The sequence below is a fragment of the Nansenia antarctica genome (assembly GCF_963989245.1).
Source record: "Nansenia antarctica genome assembly, chromosome: 3".
In the NCBI taxonomy this organism is placed as follows: domain Eukaryota; kingdom Metazoa; phylum Chordata; class Actinopteri; order Argentiniformes; family Microstomatidae; genus Nansenia; species Nansenia antarctica.
Genome location: NC_137688.1, coordinates 27,240,084 through 27,256,196, shown reverse-complemented (window position 1 = coordinate 27,256,196; position 16,113 = coordinate 27,240,084). Strand labels below are relative to the sequence as shown.

The 16,113-nt window shown below is 43.7% G+C and overlaps 1 protein-coding gene across 1 annotated transcript; it reads right to left on the bottom strand.

The window, feature by feature from the left end:
• Positions 1–944: 944 nt before the first annotated feature.
• On the bottom strand, positions 945–9,442 carry mgarpa (mitochondria localized glutamic acid rich protein a). Its single transcript, XM_080527794.1, has 5 exons — positions 9,300–9,442; positions 7,020–7,120; positions 6,597–6,702; positions 5,327–5,347; positions 945–2,781 (listed from the first exon to the last, which is right to left on the bottom strand). Exons 1-5 carry the CDS (start codon positions 9,373–9,375, stop codon positions 2,369–2,371), a joined length of 717 nt encoding a protein of 238 aa, XP_080383920.1. The 5' UTR covers positions 9,376–9,442; the 3' UTR covers positions 945–2,368.
• Between the last annotated feature and the right edge of the window lie 6,671 nt (positions 9,443–16,113).

Sequence of the window (16,113 nt, the reverse complement as noted above, 5' to 3'; positions counted from 1 at the left end):
CCAGCATAAAAAAGGAACAATAATTGTTGGACGTATTCTATCGATTCTGCTGGCAGGCTATGTGATGTACCCCACTAGTGCATTTAGTGACCGCAGGCGGGTGGACGGTGTTGAGTGGGTTAGTACGTAGCCTACATGTGCCAAAGTAAACCTACTACTGCATACTGGGAAACATATGGGTGCAGACAGCAGGCATAGCAATGGACCATGTGCTATGGACCATCTGTACCATGATGATGGGAAAGGCAAAGAGGAAACCACTTAACATTAAACATGAAGGGGAAACAGGGAACAAGAATATGGAGCAAGAGTAGCTAACTAGCAATAGTGTAGGTAAGAGATGATGATATTGACAGTGAGTACCCCATACCCCTTGTGAATAGAAGACATTATAATGGCTGTGTACATCAATTATCCAACCAGCAAATGAAATGTGCTATTGCATGTTGCACCTAACCTAACAAAAAGAGGTCCCCCCAAATGTTAAAAAAGACCTTCCTGCCAAATATCACAAAGGAATACACACACCAGATGAGATATTGGTTTGATACATTTTTTAAAATAAAAGTTAGTTGTGTGTGCTGGTCTAAGCTAAATATTTGTTGACTAATGGGCAAATGTCAGTGTGGCGTTTCTCTCTGTTGGTTGTTCATAGTAAATATATACTATAATATTACATTACATAATATAATATTATAGTAGAGAACTAAGTTATAAATGTACAGTTCCATAACAAACATTTATAATTTACGGGAAGCGAATGGTTTGTCACATTTTTTCATCTGATGGAGGCCACCGTAGTTTTGGAAAGTTTACTTTGGAGTTTGTTTTGTGCACCCGAAAACCCTACAAGCATAGCCGTGAGCGCAAGCAGACCAAATTCAGACAAATTAAACACGGGAGCGTATTTTTCCAGTTTTACAATACTTTTATTGTATGGCTCGTGGAATTCTCTTAATCAATTTATACTACTCACTGCTTTATCCAGTATTCATTTTACACTACTCACTGCTTTAGCCATATTCTTTATGCTTAAGAGTAAAAACACACTGCAACAGTTACAGAGTTCGCACAGGTTTCAGAGTGGTCTCATGTATCACACAGCTGCATAATAAACACAGCGGGTAAGGTTAACAGAGCTTTAACATTACATTGGCGTGTACCAACTCAGTGATATCTGGCAGAGAAGCATAAATTAAAGAGAATTAATAAAATACAGTTGTAACATCTCCCAAATCAATTCTGAGTATAAGAGGTTGGTTGCGACCTGGGTCAATACAATACAAACAAAATAACATACTGTAGTATTTAAGTGTTTTCCTGTTTGTTTGTTTGGTGGTGCATGCAACATCGGCCTCTGAGGTAAGACAGGTGAGAGGTTAAAGGTCACAGCTACGTGAGGTAATCTGAGCTTTGTAATCAGAGTGGTGAGGGGTGAGTGGCAGTGTTTGAGAGGAAGGAGGGACAGAGAGGGAGAATAAGGTGGTTTGGAGGGAAAAGCAGATGTTTGGTCACATATCACCACAGGGAATCACAGTGATTCGCATTATCAGCATTTCTATTCTTACCGTCACAAGGCCCTGCCCAATGACATGTCTCACAATGATGACATCACTGCCACTTACTAAAGGGTCGCACGACGGTGTTTGTCTGTTTTGTTCGAGAGGAAACTCACACAAAGCCTCACTGGTTCAAAGCATTGTTATCGCTCTTACCATCTCCATAGCTCATAATATTATGTACATGAAGAGAGCCAAGAGAGACATTGTAAACCACTACATAGAAATCATAAACCCCACACACACACAAAACTAAAAACATTTAAATTTAAATAATCTTTGGTGAAGGGGGGGGGGGGGGAAACAACAGAATAATCGTACTCTGTCTTCACGCTTTTCACACGATCAGCTGTTATTACACCTCCGCCCTCTTCATTAACTCTAATAAATTAAACGAGTTCTAATAAATATATACTTCAGGAGAAACACGAAGGATTTGTTCTTTCTTGAGAAGGACTGATACCTGAGGAGCAGAGGCTAGTCTCTCCAGTGCTGAAGTGGTTTGAATAGGAGGGACCAGTGGTTGTATTCCTTTATTTAAAAAGGGACAATGGACAGTCATTGACTCTCCCTGAATTAGCTGGGTATCTAAATTACATTAGCAGTCCCTGGGCAGGTAAATCCACAGGGGGATTACAGCCTCAGATGTTATAAACAATTGTTACATAGGACTGGGTTGTTTATAGTAGCGTGGTAGGGTTAAAGGACACTGTAGACCTCTCTGCTGCTGGGCTGTGTGTTGGGTTAACGACTGTGTGTGTGTTTGTTTGAGTGCTTCTCTGGGGGGGGGGGTGCGTGTGTGAGGAACCTCAGGCGTCCTCCTCGGGGGGAGGGGCCGTACCGTTGCTCTCCGCCTCCGGCTCTGCTGCCTCGGCGACTGCCTCCTCGGCGACTGCGGGCGCAGCGACGGCCTCGGCCGCCTCTTCCACTGCCTCCGCCACTTTCACCACTTCCTCCGCTACAGCCTCCACTTCCTGGGCCACCTCGATGACCTCCTCCGCGACCTCGACGGCGACCTCCGCCACTTCCACCACGGCCTCAGCGACGGCCTCCGCCACAGTCTCTCCAGCCGCTGGCTCCGCCTCCTCAGAGACGGACTCGGGGGCTCCGTTTTCCTCAGCAGCAGCAGCCTCCTCTCCTCCCTCCTCTGCTGCCGCCGCCTCCTCCTCTCCTCCGGCCTCCTCCTCTTCCTCTCCTCCGTCGGCGGCTGCCTCAGCTCCCTCTGAAAGAGTGAGAAAACCTCATGTAAAAGGATTCTAAAAGGACACAATGTCTCCTTAAACCACCACAGTCTGAGTAAGTCATGCCTTAACTAAGAGGCTACACTAATGTATTCTCGTAGGGGCAAGTGAACGACGGCACCCTTTCCTACACATAATCCTACCAAAAATATAATGACTGAGCTGTAAGTGTATAAGAACATGACAAAAGCTAAGTCATGATCTCCAAAACTGTTAAAAATATATAACATAGAATTCCAATTATTATTATTTTTACAAAAACAAAAACAGGGTTTGTATGTTGTTTTATCAAATGTATGGATTTTCTTCATCTCAGTATACTGAGCTGTCCTATAGACTCGCACCACACCCATTCTCAGTCTCTCACAGCACCACACACCCCCATGCCACTCCAACTCCTCTTACCAGCTCCTTCCTCTGTTACCAACATCCACCTAGAAGGAGCAAAACCCGAGCCAAGCAAAACACTGCAGCAGAGAAGTCACTACAAAACCACATGCAAACCCAAGAGAGGGAGGAAGGGCTGGGGGGGGGGGAGAAATAAAAATTAAAGAGGGAGGAGGGAAGTCCATCAAAGGAGGGAGAGACAGGGTCATGGGCAGGGGGGGGGGGGTGGTAAGGTTGAGGGTATAGGGGTGGGACAGTGGATAAAGATGGCAAGACCTTACCATCCAATCAAAGCTACCAAACAGTCCCTGGAAACTCAACAACACAGTCTAACAATAACAGAGACAACCCAGGTGGTTTGTGCGTGTTTTGTTTAATCTGGCTTTTTTTATTAAACATTTAACCGTTAACATTTAACAATTTACTCCAGCCATTAAACACGAGTTAATCAAGGAAAGGATATAGCACCAGTTCATAAGGGGAGGGGAGCTGTGAAGCATCCAGACATCTTTCAGACAGACAGTGAACTTGAATGTATCGGTTAGCAGGACTCGCTCTGTCATTAGCAGTACAGGTGAAGGCAGAAAGAAGAAGAGGATTTCCCCCACCCTCATCCAAAGAGTCCAGTCTAAAGTCCCCTGACGAGACGGCAATCAGTCTCAGGGGACCGTATTTAGTTTTACACTGAAAAGAGTAAAAATAGGACAGAGTTAGCAAACCGGGGAAAGAGAACCTTAGTTTTAACAGTTTCTAAAAATTCAAGTTCAACTTCATTGGCTATGCTAGTAGATGCCCTAACAGGGCAAATTCTTCAAATGACCTCTTGTGTAGCTTGTGCGCTAGTAGGCATAAGTCTTAACACCCTCATCAATAGCGCATTATGATCAAATCACCTGTTGTCTGAGTTTGACGGATGGCATCAGTGTGGACTTTGAGTTTGGTAGCGAATACAAAGGTATCAGACGTTGGGGGGGACAGAGAGGGATGAAAGTGAGAGAAAAGACGGGATTGAGGGGTGGAACATTTGGGGGTGGATTGTCCAATAGGGAACACTGTCTGGAGGGAAGCCCCGTGTTCTGATTAACAGTTTGGGGGATTTTTTGGGGGTCATAGGATCAGGTTTGGGCAAATTGGGATGGGGTCAGACAGAAAAGAAAGATCAACTCTGGTAATAGAAACCTCTTTATCGTGGTAACATAGTTGATGACATATCTTATTTTTTTTTACAGAGGAACCTATTCTAGATTTTAACACAACCCGTCACAGATGGCTAAGCTCTTCACATCTACTTCTACCACTGTAAAACCTATAGTCATTTAACTCAATGGCGCTACTGAGATGGCCACTAAACAAATCTTTTTGTCGATCACAAAGGGCCAGAGGTCTGACAGAGGAACTCGCTCATGGACATTTAACTGAGCAGAACCTGGTCCAAACACACAGAACCTAAAACAATACCAGACCTATACAATACAGTGTCAATGAGCAAAAATCAAATCGGAAATGTAAATCTGATCCTGGATATTGTTCGCTTTGCTAGATCAAATGCCTTTAAAATACAGTCTCCTATATCCAGTGTCCTTAGCCTGTGTTGTTCATAAACCTATTGGGCTGAGCACTTGTGATCACAACGCTGATCAGATGAAGCAGATCACTCAGCCCGACGTTAATCAGAACAGGGAGTCCTTCGAGCGTGGGTGTGAGGACGTGATTGGTGCTCTGCGGTGACTAACCAATGAGGATTCAGGAACACGACAACGAGTGGAGTCGAATAAATAAGCATGGACACATGGATCATTTCACCGCTATTCAAGTTATTTCCAAATTTCTGGAAACTCCACCCATTTCCTAGCTCATGAATTCCCTCTTTTTCACCAACATTGGTTGTCAGTATTCAGGGAAGTGTGGTTTTTTGTGCATGTGGCTTAGAGAGGAACCTAGTTTTCAAAGTGCATCTATAGAGAAATATTAGTGACATTTCCAGGCAACCACAGAGAGAAAGAGAGTGTGAGAGAATAATCAAATCCATGCAAAGAGTGTCCTAAGTCAGTGGCTCATTGGTCATTCAAAACAGAACATTATTTTCAGGCTGTGAGTGACTGTAAACTGACAGACATCGGGTCACACTTAGGAACTCACCCTCCTCGTCCTCATCCCTGCCTGTAAAACACACACAGAGAAATCACAGTGTCAAAAGGTTTGACCGGGAACGGGTTAATCTCTGAAACAGTTTCGGCGGCTGAGACGTGGCTATGAAGAGGGTAGAGGGTTAACTCTGAATGGTTTATGTTATATGATACAGGTACTGTGGTCACATGTGACTGGTTGTAAGCAGCCCGTACACTTGTGTGATGATATCAGTTTGGGGTGGGGGGCAAGTTTATTGTTATGGCGAAGCCAAAATAAACAATTACAAGTTGACAATTTGACTACTATCATTGGATCTGATCTCGTCACAGTCCTTTAGTGCGGTTGTCCCACTTGGACCTGCTCCAGTGTACAAACTAAAATAAACGGAAGCACCCTGACCAACGTCGATGACATAACTGGGTCGAGCGAGTGTTTCCCTTTTGGAGGAAGTGGTTTTGGCCGAGGCGTTAAAGGAGTAAACAGTGGGATATACACCAGAGAGATATGGAGGGCTCAGCCTCTGACAGCGGTCTGTGAGGGAGGGGGGGGCAGGGAGGTTGGCTAAAGGGTCCGGGGTGGTCTGGCCAAAAATACCAGTCTGTTAACGGCTCCATTTCTCTCCACACTCACTCACACAGGCTGAACCTCCTCTGTCATTAAATGTCTGACAGGAAGAAGACAGCAGGGGCATAGTCAGGCTGTGCCAACCTCAGAGGCTCAGAGTGTGTGTGCGCGGGGGGGGGGGAGTCAGTCAGTCAGTCTAAAAGCAGCCACTCAGCAGGAAATCTACTGCCTGTCTCGCAGAGAAAAGACCACACACACACACACACACACACACACACACACACACACACACACACACACACACACACCACCACCACCACCAACTTGAAGAACTCGAGTCTGAGCAAGTGTGTGTCTGAGCGAGCATGTGTGTGGGTGTGTGTGTGTGTGGGTGCGCGTGGGTGGGTGTGGGTGGGTGTAGTCAGTGACATTCGTTGAACAGGCTGAAATAAGAAGAGGATTATCCTGAGATTAACTGTCCCACAATCCCTTGCTTGGATGACACTGTGTGTGTGCGTGCACGTGTGTGTGGCAGGCATTTACATTTACATCTGATGCAACAGATGTCTGAGGTATGAAGACCAAGGTGTGTGTGTGTGTGTGTGTGTGCGTGCGTCATCAGAGCAAATGCCAAACCCAAATGTCTCATCAACAACCTGGGAAGTGAACAGCAGATGAGGCGGGAAGCCATGGTGGGGAGGGGGGGGGGACTTACTCTTGGGGGGCCATGGTTTGGGCACCCATTCCGTCTTGGGTCGAGCTGTGATTTCTGACACGCGCTCGGTAAATCTTTCGTGATCCGAGGTCACAGTGCTGTATGTCTGGAAGAGAAAAATAATCATAATTCAAAATTCTAAAGAGTAATAGAGAGTAGATTGTCCTACAAAGACACTTAGATTTAGTCATCTTTAGTAAAAAATAATTAGACCCCTATACTTTCTTTTATTTATTTTTTGTTTCTTTTTATTATTACTACTCTATCTTTTCAGTTTGTAAAGCGTCTTTGAGTGTCTAGAAAAGCGCTATACAAGTCTAATGTATTATTATTATTATTAATATCGTCAGTTCAGAGTCGTTTACATCGGTCTTTGTCGATTTTTTTCAATCGACCCCAAAGTCAGAAGGGAGAGGCGCTCACGTAGGTGACGGCTCCGGCGAAGGCCCCGGTGCACAGCAGGGCGTAGAGGATGTTCTCCCCGGTCCCGCCGGGCATCGACGACATCTGCCGCCGTGGCATCACTGCAACGGTCAATATACAACGGTTAGAGTTGACAGCACAAATCACACACCTTTCAGAGAACAATCTGTGTGTGTGGAGGGGGGGGGGGTATCAACCGTCCGTGAACCTAGAACCCAAGCTGCAGTTATTTGACACCGTTCTTTAATTTGGCTTGCTCTCAACACCATGACATCAGCAGACAGCCCCTGCAGCCCTGCCTTTGTTGACTATGACCAGATCGCTAATGTGATAAGGCTGCAGTTATCTCCGCAGACAGGCACGCAAATGCACCATAGGCAGGCAGCCAGGCACTATAGACACAAACCATAAAGACAGACACAAAACCTCTACAACACAAAACACAGATGTCGAGACAGACAGCAGTCATATATGCACGCAACAAAAACACACACATCTACACACACACACACACACACACACACACACACACACACACACACACACACACACACACAGCACAGGAGACAGTCCACTTAATATGAAAAAAAGATCCATCTTTGTTCTAGTCCCACTGGAACACCCCAGAGAATTAGACTAGGGTGCTATTAACCCCTTTCATGTGTACCAGAACACAGGTTCTCTTCGCTTAACACCATGACCACAACAACTACAACAACAACAACAACAATGTAGGAACCCTTTTTAACCTCTTATACTCTCACTCAGTTAATCCCATCACTGTGACTCTAGCCCCGCACAACAAACTCTTGTTATTTATACAAGATAATCCACTAAACCCTTGAAGACGTTGTGGGTTAAGGTGGTGAGGGTTGTGAGTGAGGAGATGTCAAAGGATTAAGACATGATACCTTCTATGTGCCTAAGTGGTGGTCGAGGTGGGGTGGGGTGGGGTAGGGTAGGGTAGGGTAGGCTGGGCAGGGGGCATGAAGTGGAGCTGGTGTTACATAATAATCTCATAAGAGGCCAACAGTGGTGTCTGACAGCAGGACACCGGACAAGCTCAACCTTTGTTTGTGCGTGCGTGTGCAAAAGCTCAAAGCACGTCATGTCAGGTGTTGCTATGTTACTTAGCCCTTGGGCATTTGTGTGAAAGCAGCTCAACCACTTTCTGCAGTCACCTAAAGGAAACAGTGGATCTTCCAAGTAGTCCTTTCTGATGTGAGATGGTGAAAAGTAGGCTTCACTAGGAAGCACAGAAATACCAGGTGGGGTTTTATCCCTAGCCTCTCGCATTGGATGTAGCTCTTTTAGACAGGCAACAAACCATTAGTCATGTAGGCTACATAATAGGCTTGATATCATGTTATGCCAAGATGTTGTAATAACCATTGTTTGTTCAGGAGGGATATCGCACTGCGTGCACATAGAGGGAGCTACTTTCTCTCTGAGTCGCATGCCTATGCCCGCAACCTACACATTCAGACCACCGTCACACGTTCTTTACCACGTGAGCTATAGGAACCAGGAACCATTTCCTGGGCACCCTTGATCTAATGAAGGTCACATTTTAATGTGTGAGCGTTTTTAAAAAATCAAATAAAACATTATGTAACAAAGCTTCACTCAATGATCTTGACCCATTTCAAAACCACGTGCCTATAATATAGGTTAAATGTATCCTATGGACATTTTAGCTAACCACCTAGGCTACAAACTAGCGAGCTGACTGGCATAACTGCGACAAGGAAGCACATCAAACGACTGGAGAGGATTTACAGATTTGTTGGCACAGTTAGGCTTACTGCGGAGTCTGCATAGTGACACGATGGCATTCGTTCCGTAACAAATGCCAGGCCCACCTCGATTGGTTACTCTGAGCAGGAGAGATGCACTTAAAATGGAGAAAACACTACTTTCCCCCTTTAAAATGTGTTGTGTAACAATTCAACGCCACATTATGGTTAGGCATAGAGAGATTCAGAGCATCATCGTCATGTCGCCCACAATTTCCAATTGACCTTCACTCCCTCTGTCCTACAACACCGGTGCCATCTTTCACATTGTGGATGGAGATTGGTTCAACAAAGCCATTTAACGCAAGAGGACAAAATGTTCTGTTCTGAGAATTGCGCATGTGGCTTAGCCTATCCGAGAGGAGAATGGAATCAGAAATCGAAGCTACAATAATAATAAACTACAGATGCAACATTCCACCATGTGAAAAATAGATCATATAAGATTACATCTCTGTTGTCGACCGATTTATATGACACTCACCATCTCTACATAAATGTTGAGCTGACTTCCGTGCCAAAGGCCCACATCTTTGCCAGGCCGTTCTGCAGAGAAACATCGCGGCGCGCTATCCGACAGCTAGGACAGGAATGCAGCGTGCGCTGGAGCAAGAGTACAGTAGACTGAATGGCTGAATGGCTTCTGTCGCTTGGGCAGGGCTGGCTGTGGGCTGGCTGTGAGCTACTGGCCGTGTGCGGAGACTAGCGGAACCCCGCCTTGCGCCAGTTGCGTCGTTGACTTCCAAAGAACGCTGCTTCACCTCCCCCTTTTCTCACGCACGCCTCGCGTGATTGTCGCCTTCCCTTAGGGAAAAGGTCAAACTAGGCACGTGGACGTCAAATTAAATAATCATAATGTAATTACAGTTTTGCCCGAAATTAATGAAGTTGTTTTATGTGAATGTGCGTGGTCTATCCGATTTACGCACCCTGTGATGGCGCTGCTATAGCCTTTCTCCTCTTTTAGATGAGGTATTATTCAGGTTCACATTTCAGTAGATTTTGTATTACATGATGAATACATTTTTGAAAGGTCAGTCTTTAAATAAAAAGACTGTCGCTTCGGTGTTCTCTGAATGAGAATAAACGGCAGGTTCTGAGATTTAGGCTTCCGGTTTCGTTTTCGCGACTTCAAAATAAAACCTCTAGGTAAAAGATCAGTGTTATAGGACATTGGAACTGAAAGGGATGGGATCACAATATTTTCATTAAAAGAAGGACATATTACGTAATATAAAGTATATACAATTTATTTGTATAAATCAATATAATATTCAAGCAATTACATGTCATTTTACATAGGGGACCCATAATGGACTATGGACTACTAATGGAAATATGTTTGGAACATTCATCTCTGGTACTAGTCCAATACTTCTAGAATATGGATCAAGTGATGTCTAAACAAATGGACTGCAAATGGCTCATATGAACTCATCTCTGGTGTCAAATAGGGCACTTTGATCTGATCACTATGGCCACAGTAAAAGGACATCATTGAAAAATATTTCTGTACAGTCCATTATAGGTGCCCTGTGCAGTCCAGATAGGGTACTGTGGGCTGGTTGGCTAAAATGCTAGCAACATTTGGCAAGACACTGCTTTAGACTTCAACTCACCTGATCTGCATTCTAGGAGTGTTGCAGAGAAGACTGGTACCAGAGATGAGTTGAAATGCTCAATATGTACAGCCCATTATAGGTGCCCTATGCAGTCCAGCAGTCTTTCATCAGGGTAATTAGGGTATTAGAATAATTACAATATAATTATTATATAAATATAATTTGTGGTTTAACGTGGGTGCTTTTACTTTGAAGAAATCCTCATTTACATACAGCCGAGGTAGGTCTGTGGAGTTCCACTATTATCGTTCACGGAACACAGATAGTTGTCAGCAGGTGAGTGACCCCGAAAGAGGTAAGGGGATTCATGGTTGTGCCCGGGGTCAAGTTGGTGGTGAATATAATTTGCCGTAGAATAATCTCATTCTTCCTAGTTATAATAGTACATTACTTACTCCTCTTCATCCCCTATGGACATAAAGCTTCAGTGAGCTCTCTCCATTGCCGTCGGTCCTTGGCAGCATGCTGCGCCTGTCCCCATGACAGGTTCATCTGTTCCAGCTCTTTTGTCAGTTCTGCATCAGGTGGTTTTGAGCCTCATTTTGCGCCCAGGTTTTCTTTTGCCTGGTGGTGTCCATCTTTTGTGATCCGGTCCTGCCCCGGAATAGTACATAGTGTATGTTTAAAGCTGTAATTTTGATTCATGTAGGATGGCCCCCGTGTTCTGTGAAAGTGGCTCCTTCATTTAGAAAATGTCCGAAGGTCATGGGCCATGTCAGAAAGCTCATACTGCGACCCATTTAGCGTTTTGCAGTATGCAAAATGTAGTAGCCTATCTATAAATTCAATGGAGCAAGTAAAGGCAGTGGGCATTCGTGAGATTGAACCAATAACCATGAACATGGTTGAGCTACAGATAAAGGTTTTCCCCGTATGAAGGACGTGTAGTAGGCCTATGTTGAAATGAAAACATTTGACTAAACCTTACCGCTCTAAATAGTATGTACTTTTAATAAACAGTAGGGTTAGAGCCATGAGCCATTATTTCTGTAGCCTATGAAGTTATGTAACATGACAACAGCAAACATCAAACAGGGATTGACATACTACTGGCAGAGGCAACAATTAGTATGATTAATTAGATTGGCAAACACATAAAGTCAGTACGGTAGTCTAGCTATGCAAGCTCACACAATGGGAGTCATACCAGACACCACTAGAGCTTCAGAGCATCTTGAGGGACAGATAGCGGCAGTGCCACTGCAGAGCAGAACATTAACCAGTGTTCTCTGTAATGTAATTATACTATTCTGCAAATCTGTTGACAACAAAGACGTATGGGCACTGGCTATGCTCTCTCATCACATCATCATCTGGCAAGTCTCAGGACCCCACACGCACCCACCCCCTCCCACACACACACACACACACACACACACACACACACACACACACACACACACACACACAGACACACACACACACACACACACACACACACACACACACACACACACAATCTATCCGCAGGAGGGCAAAGATTACCTCTGTTTTTAACAAGAACACAATGTAGTTTATAAAAAGGAGACAGGTGGGTCAATAATATACAGCCATATAACTTTATTACGTACAGAGTACAGAACTGGGTATTATGCCCAGGACATGTGATAATTCAAAATAAAAATATAGAAGACAGGGAGAGAAGTGGGGATACATCCATTGGATCAATACCAGCTCTGCCAGATGGATTCTGGAACTTGTCCTGTGAAAAATAAGGCTTCATTATGATAAGTTTCATTATTAACACCTGTGACCAGTTTCTTTTTCTTACAAGAGCTTTTGTGTTATGACAATCAAAAGGAGAAAATCCAGTGGCACATTGACTTAAAGGTCCTAAATTATGAAAACAAACACTTTTTCAGTGCTTCTGAATATAATAATAATACATTTGGCTCTGATGACCATACTAAAACTGAAACTGTGAAATAAAGCACTTTTTTTTGGGCTGCATATTTCAGAAAACGTGATTCAATAAGCCATTCAGATTGGCTGCCCCCTCCTACACTAATTGGGGTCTCATCGGGCACTGTGTTGAACATTTCCCCCGCCGTGCATTCATACATTTGAAGGGAAACTGATGTTTTCCATTGAAATGCTTTTGGATTCCTTGTTTTTTGGGAAACACTGGGATATTTTAATTTTGTCAAATTGTATTCCCATGGGAACCGTGTGTTTTTCCACTGATGATTTCTCAACCAGTGAAACAGCCTGTCCAGAAAGGGACTGAAACAAATGCATTGAGGCATGCTAGAATAAAAATCTGAGTGGTATTTTCAGCAAAGAACTTCAATTACATGTTTTGGGGACCCTACAGACCTACATTAACTTGTGGGAAGAGAGTAATTATAGGTTTCCTTTAATTATGTTTTGTGTGTATTTCTAATCAGCCCAACACTGATACCTGAGGTTGCTACTAGATCTATGAGGTTTGTACATACAAAGTAGCCTCATATTTTGATTCGATTTTTTTGTACAATTCAGCTTGAACAAAGACAAACAAAATGACAGAATTCAGAGGCGTTTAGCATGCCTGACAGGTAAAACTCACATTGTCATAGAGGTTATTCATTCCAGGCCATTCCTCACGTTGTACTCCTGCACATCAGTGCTGTGTTGTTTGAAGAGCTATAAATATGAAGAAGAGAGAAACAATAAAATGCCACTGTACCAGAAGCAAATACGCAAACATGCATATGGCCTGCCACATATCTCTGGGTTGCATTCAAGAAAGCAATGTGATACATAATTTAAAGCCTTTATATGCAATCGGGACATTATGCATTGTTATGATAGGGACAATGAACCCGGTGCTTAAAGGCTTGTTGGTGTATAGGTGTAGCCCTACTTAGGTGTTGGTGTATAGGTGTAGCCCTACTTAGGTGTTGGTGTATAGGTGTAGCCCTACGGAGGTGTTGGTGTATAGGTGTAGCCCTACGGAGGTGTTGGTGTGTAGGTGTAGCCCTACGGATGTGTGCTGCTATATTACCAGGCCCCAGATGATGGCGGAGGTCCCAAACGCGAGGCCCACACGCAGGTAGTTGGGACTGGTGTGATCCAGCTTTGCAGCTGTGAACGCAGACCTACTCCCAACTGCAAAAATAAAATGTATATTACATACCGTAATCATCCATGTTTGACAAGAAATTAAACAGAAGAACGCCACTGTGTTAATGCTTCAGAGTTCCTTTAAGGCTAAATAAAATGACAGTTCTTCATCACTGATATTTGTATTGTGTAAACAGATTCAAGCCCCTTCACACAGGTCAAACCATGTGCTGTAGGTGACTTGGTTAAACGTGTATGGCGAAAGAGTGATGTTAGCCTAGTAGTGCTCTTCACCGACTGACAGCAGGGAAGTTGCAATAATTAAGCAGTGAAGTAAGTTGCAATAATTGGGCAGATAAGGCATACAAGTGTTAGAGAAGAGAACCCTGCATTTGTGATAGATAGTGAAGGCCTTAGCTAAGACGTAAAGATAGTGCAAGAAACATAGTACTGAGAGATTAATTAGATTATGCATTAGAAATATTAGTTAGATAAGTATAGGGGGTAAACTGGGATAAACTTTAGACGGTTTAAAAAAAGTGGGGCTTTGGGATGTTAGGATGTGTTGTGATGTTTGTCAAGGTGTGATGTGTTGTGATGTATATCAAGGTGTGATGTGTGGTGATGTATGTCAAGTTGTGATGTGTTGTGATGTTTGTCAAGTTGTGATGTATATCAAGGTATGATGTGTGGTGATGTTTGTCAAGTTGTGATGTGTTGTGATGTATGTCAAGTTGTGATGTGTGGTGATGTATGTCAAGCTGTGATGCGTTGTGATGTATGTCAAGTTGTGATGTGTTGTGATGTATGTCAATCTGTGATGTGTGGTGATGTATGTCAAGCTGTGATGCGTTGTGATGTATGTCAAGTTGAGATGTGTTGTGATGTTTGTCAAGCTGTGATGTATTGTGATGTTTGTCAAGTAATGGGTGCGTATAAATGTTGTGGTGTATTTAGGTTAGGATGTGGTGTGTATAATGTTTTGTGTAAAAAGAAAATGGAAAATAAAATAAAATCTTACCAAAAAAAAGAACACTGCATTTGTGTGGGTACAGCTGTGAGTTAGCCCTGTAGCATCCTCTACATTAGCCTACATCGGTCCATATGAATGTATTGAGGAGGATGCTATCCGGCTAAGCTGTTAGTGTGAGTTACTTTCAATCAAAGAATCCATTGTAGTACCACCCCTGTGTATTGGCAGTGTAAATGTTGGAATGTGCCGTGTAGGCTTTCTAGATTAATTTGTAGCCGGGTAAGTAAGAATATGTGCATTAATGATCTAGTGTGATATGTAACATGAAATTAGAAATAGTCATAGTGCAGAAACTCACTCTGCATGACTAATAATAATCATCTGGTGTCACTGAGAGATCCTTCAAACCAGTCTAAAGACACAGGACAAGCAGCCAGCCAGCCAGCTAACTAGTTAGCAAACAGACAGTCTAAGCTTATATTGCACTTTGTGGACACTGCTATGCGTCGTCCAACGAGTGCTACTGGGAATACTGTGTGTATTGTTATGATGGTGGTGCACTACTGTCAGTGACACTTGGTCAGGTCGACAGGGCTAGTCCTGCTAGCTAAACACATATGTAGGTGATTGACATTGGCTAGCTAAACAGCTAAGCTAGCTAAGGTCAGGCTTCAACAAGGCACCATGATTATGTGAACTAAACGGCGTTCTCCCTATTAGCCAGCGAACTTAAGAGAAAATGTGACACAATTGGTGAATCTATTCGTGTTTTCTTTATTGTACTTACTCTTGGTGACATTCGCCGCACGTAATAACAACCGGTTGAGAGTCATGGTGTTGGCCACAGGATGCGATTCGAGTGCGCGGTCGAGGCAAGCGTCGATTGATTATTCGCACTGGCCGCCTAATGGAAGAGGATCACCGAACAACCGATTGAACACATAAATGTTGTTCATCCTTCCTTATTGATATTGAATGATAAGTTGTTGTAAAGTCATTGAAATATTAACTTTCTAACCGCATCGAATTAAAGAGAAAATACAGCCAGGCGAGATCATACTTTGTTTACCCCCAAAAAACACCCTACCAATACCCTCATCATGGTGTCAGTGTTATTTCCACGTGGGACACATGATGTATATCTATGGGATTACATATCTACTACAAACATATAGAATACAATTAGAGAAGCAATTAAATACTAGTGTCGTTCCTCGGCACGTGCGCAACACAATACAGTAGCATCGCAATGCACAGTAGTAAAACTATCCTCTCCCTGTTCAACGTGCATTCTTTTGCCCACAGACAGCACCATATCCATATGGCAGTGAACATGGCTTCGGAATGAATAAACCCAGTTTTACATTAGTATAACGTTTGTTTACAATAGCTGCAGCGAAGTTCGACTGTCAGTGTCAAACTCGTGTGTGATCATTTTGCGTGTAGCACAGATTGTGCAGAGAACACACGCAGGCAGGGTACGTTCGCAAATTCGCTCTGGAAATCGGATCACCACTCATAGAAAGCCTCTCGCCCAATCAAATTACTCGGTCCCTTTATGAACGTTGACGCAGTGTGCACTCCGGCGCTCTCGGAGCGATTTTACGAACGCACCCGCCAGACGCAGACGCAGAGAGCAGCTTGACCCGGAGGAGAAG

Coding starts and splice junctions, on each gene's coding strand:
- mgarpa (XM_080527794.1), bottom strand. CDS start 9,375: ATGTTTCTCTGCAGAACGGCCTGGCAAAGATGTGGGCCTTTGGCACGG. Junction 5,348..6,596: donor CAAACCATGGCCCCCCAAGA/GTAAGTCCCCCC, acceptor TGTGTTTTACAG/GCAGGGATGAGGACGAGGAG. Junction 2,782..5,326: donor CAGGGATGAGGACGAGGAGG/GTGAGTTCCTAA, acceptor TCACTCTTTCAG/AGGGAGCTGAGGCAGCCGCC.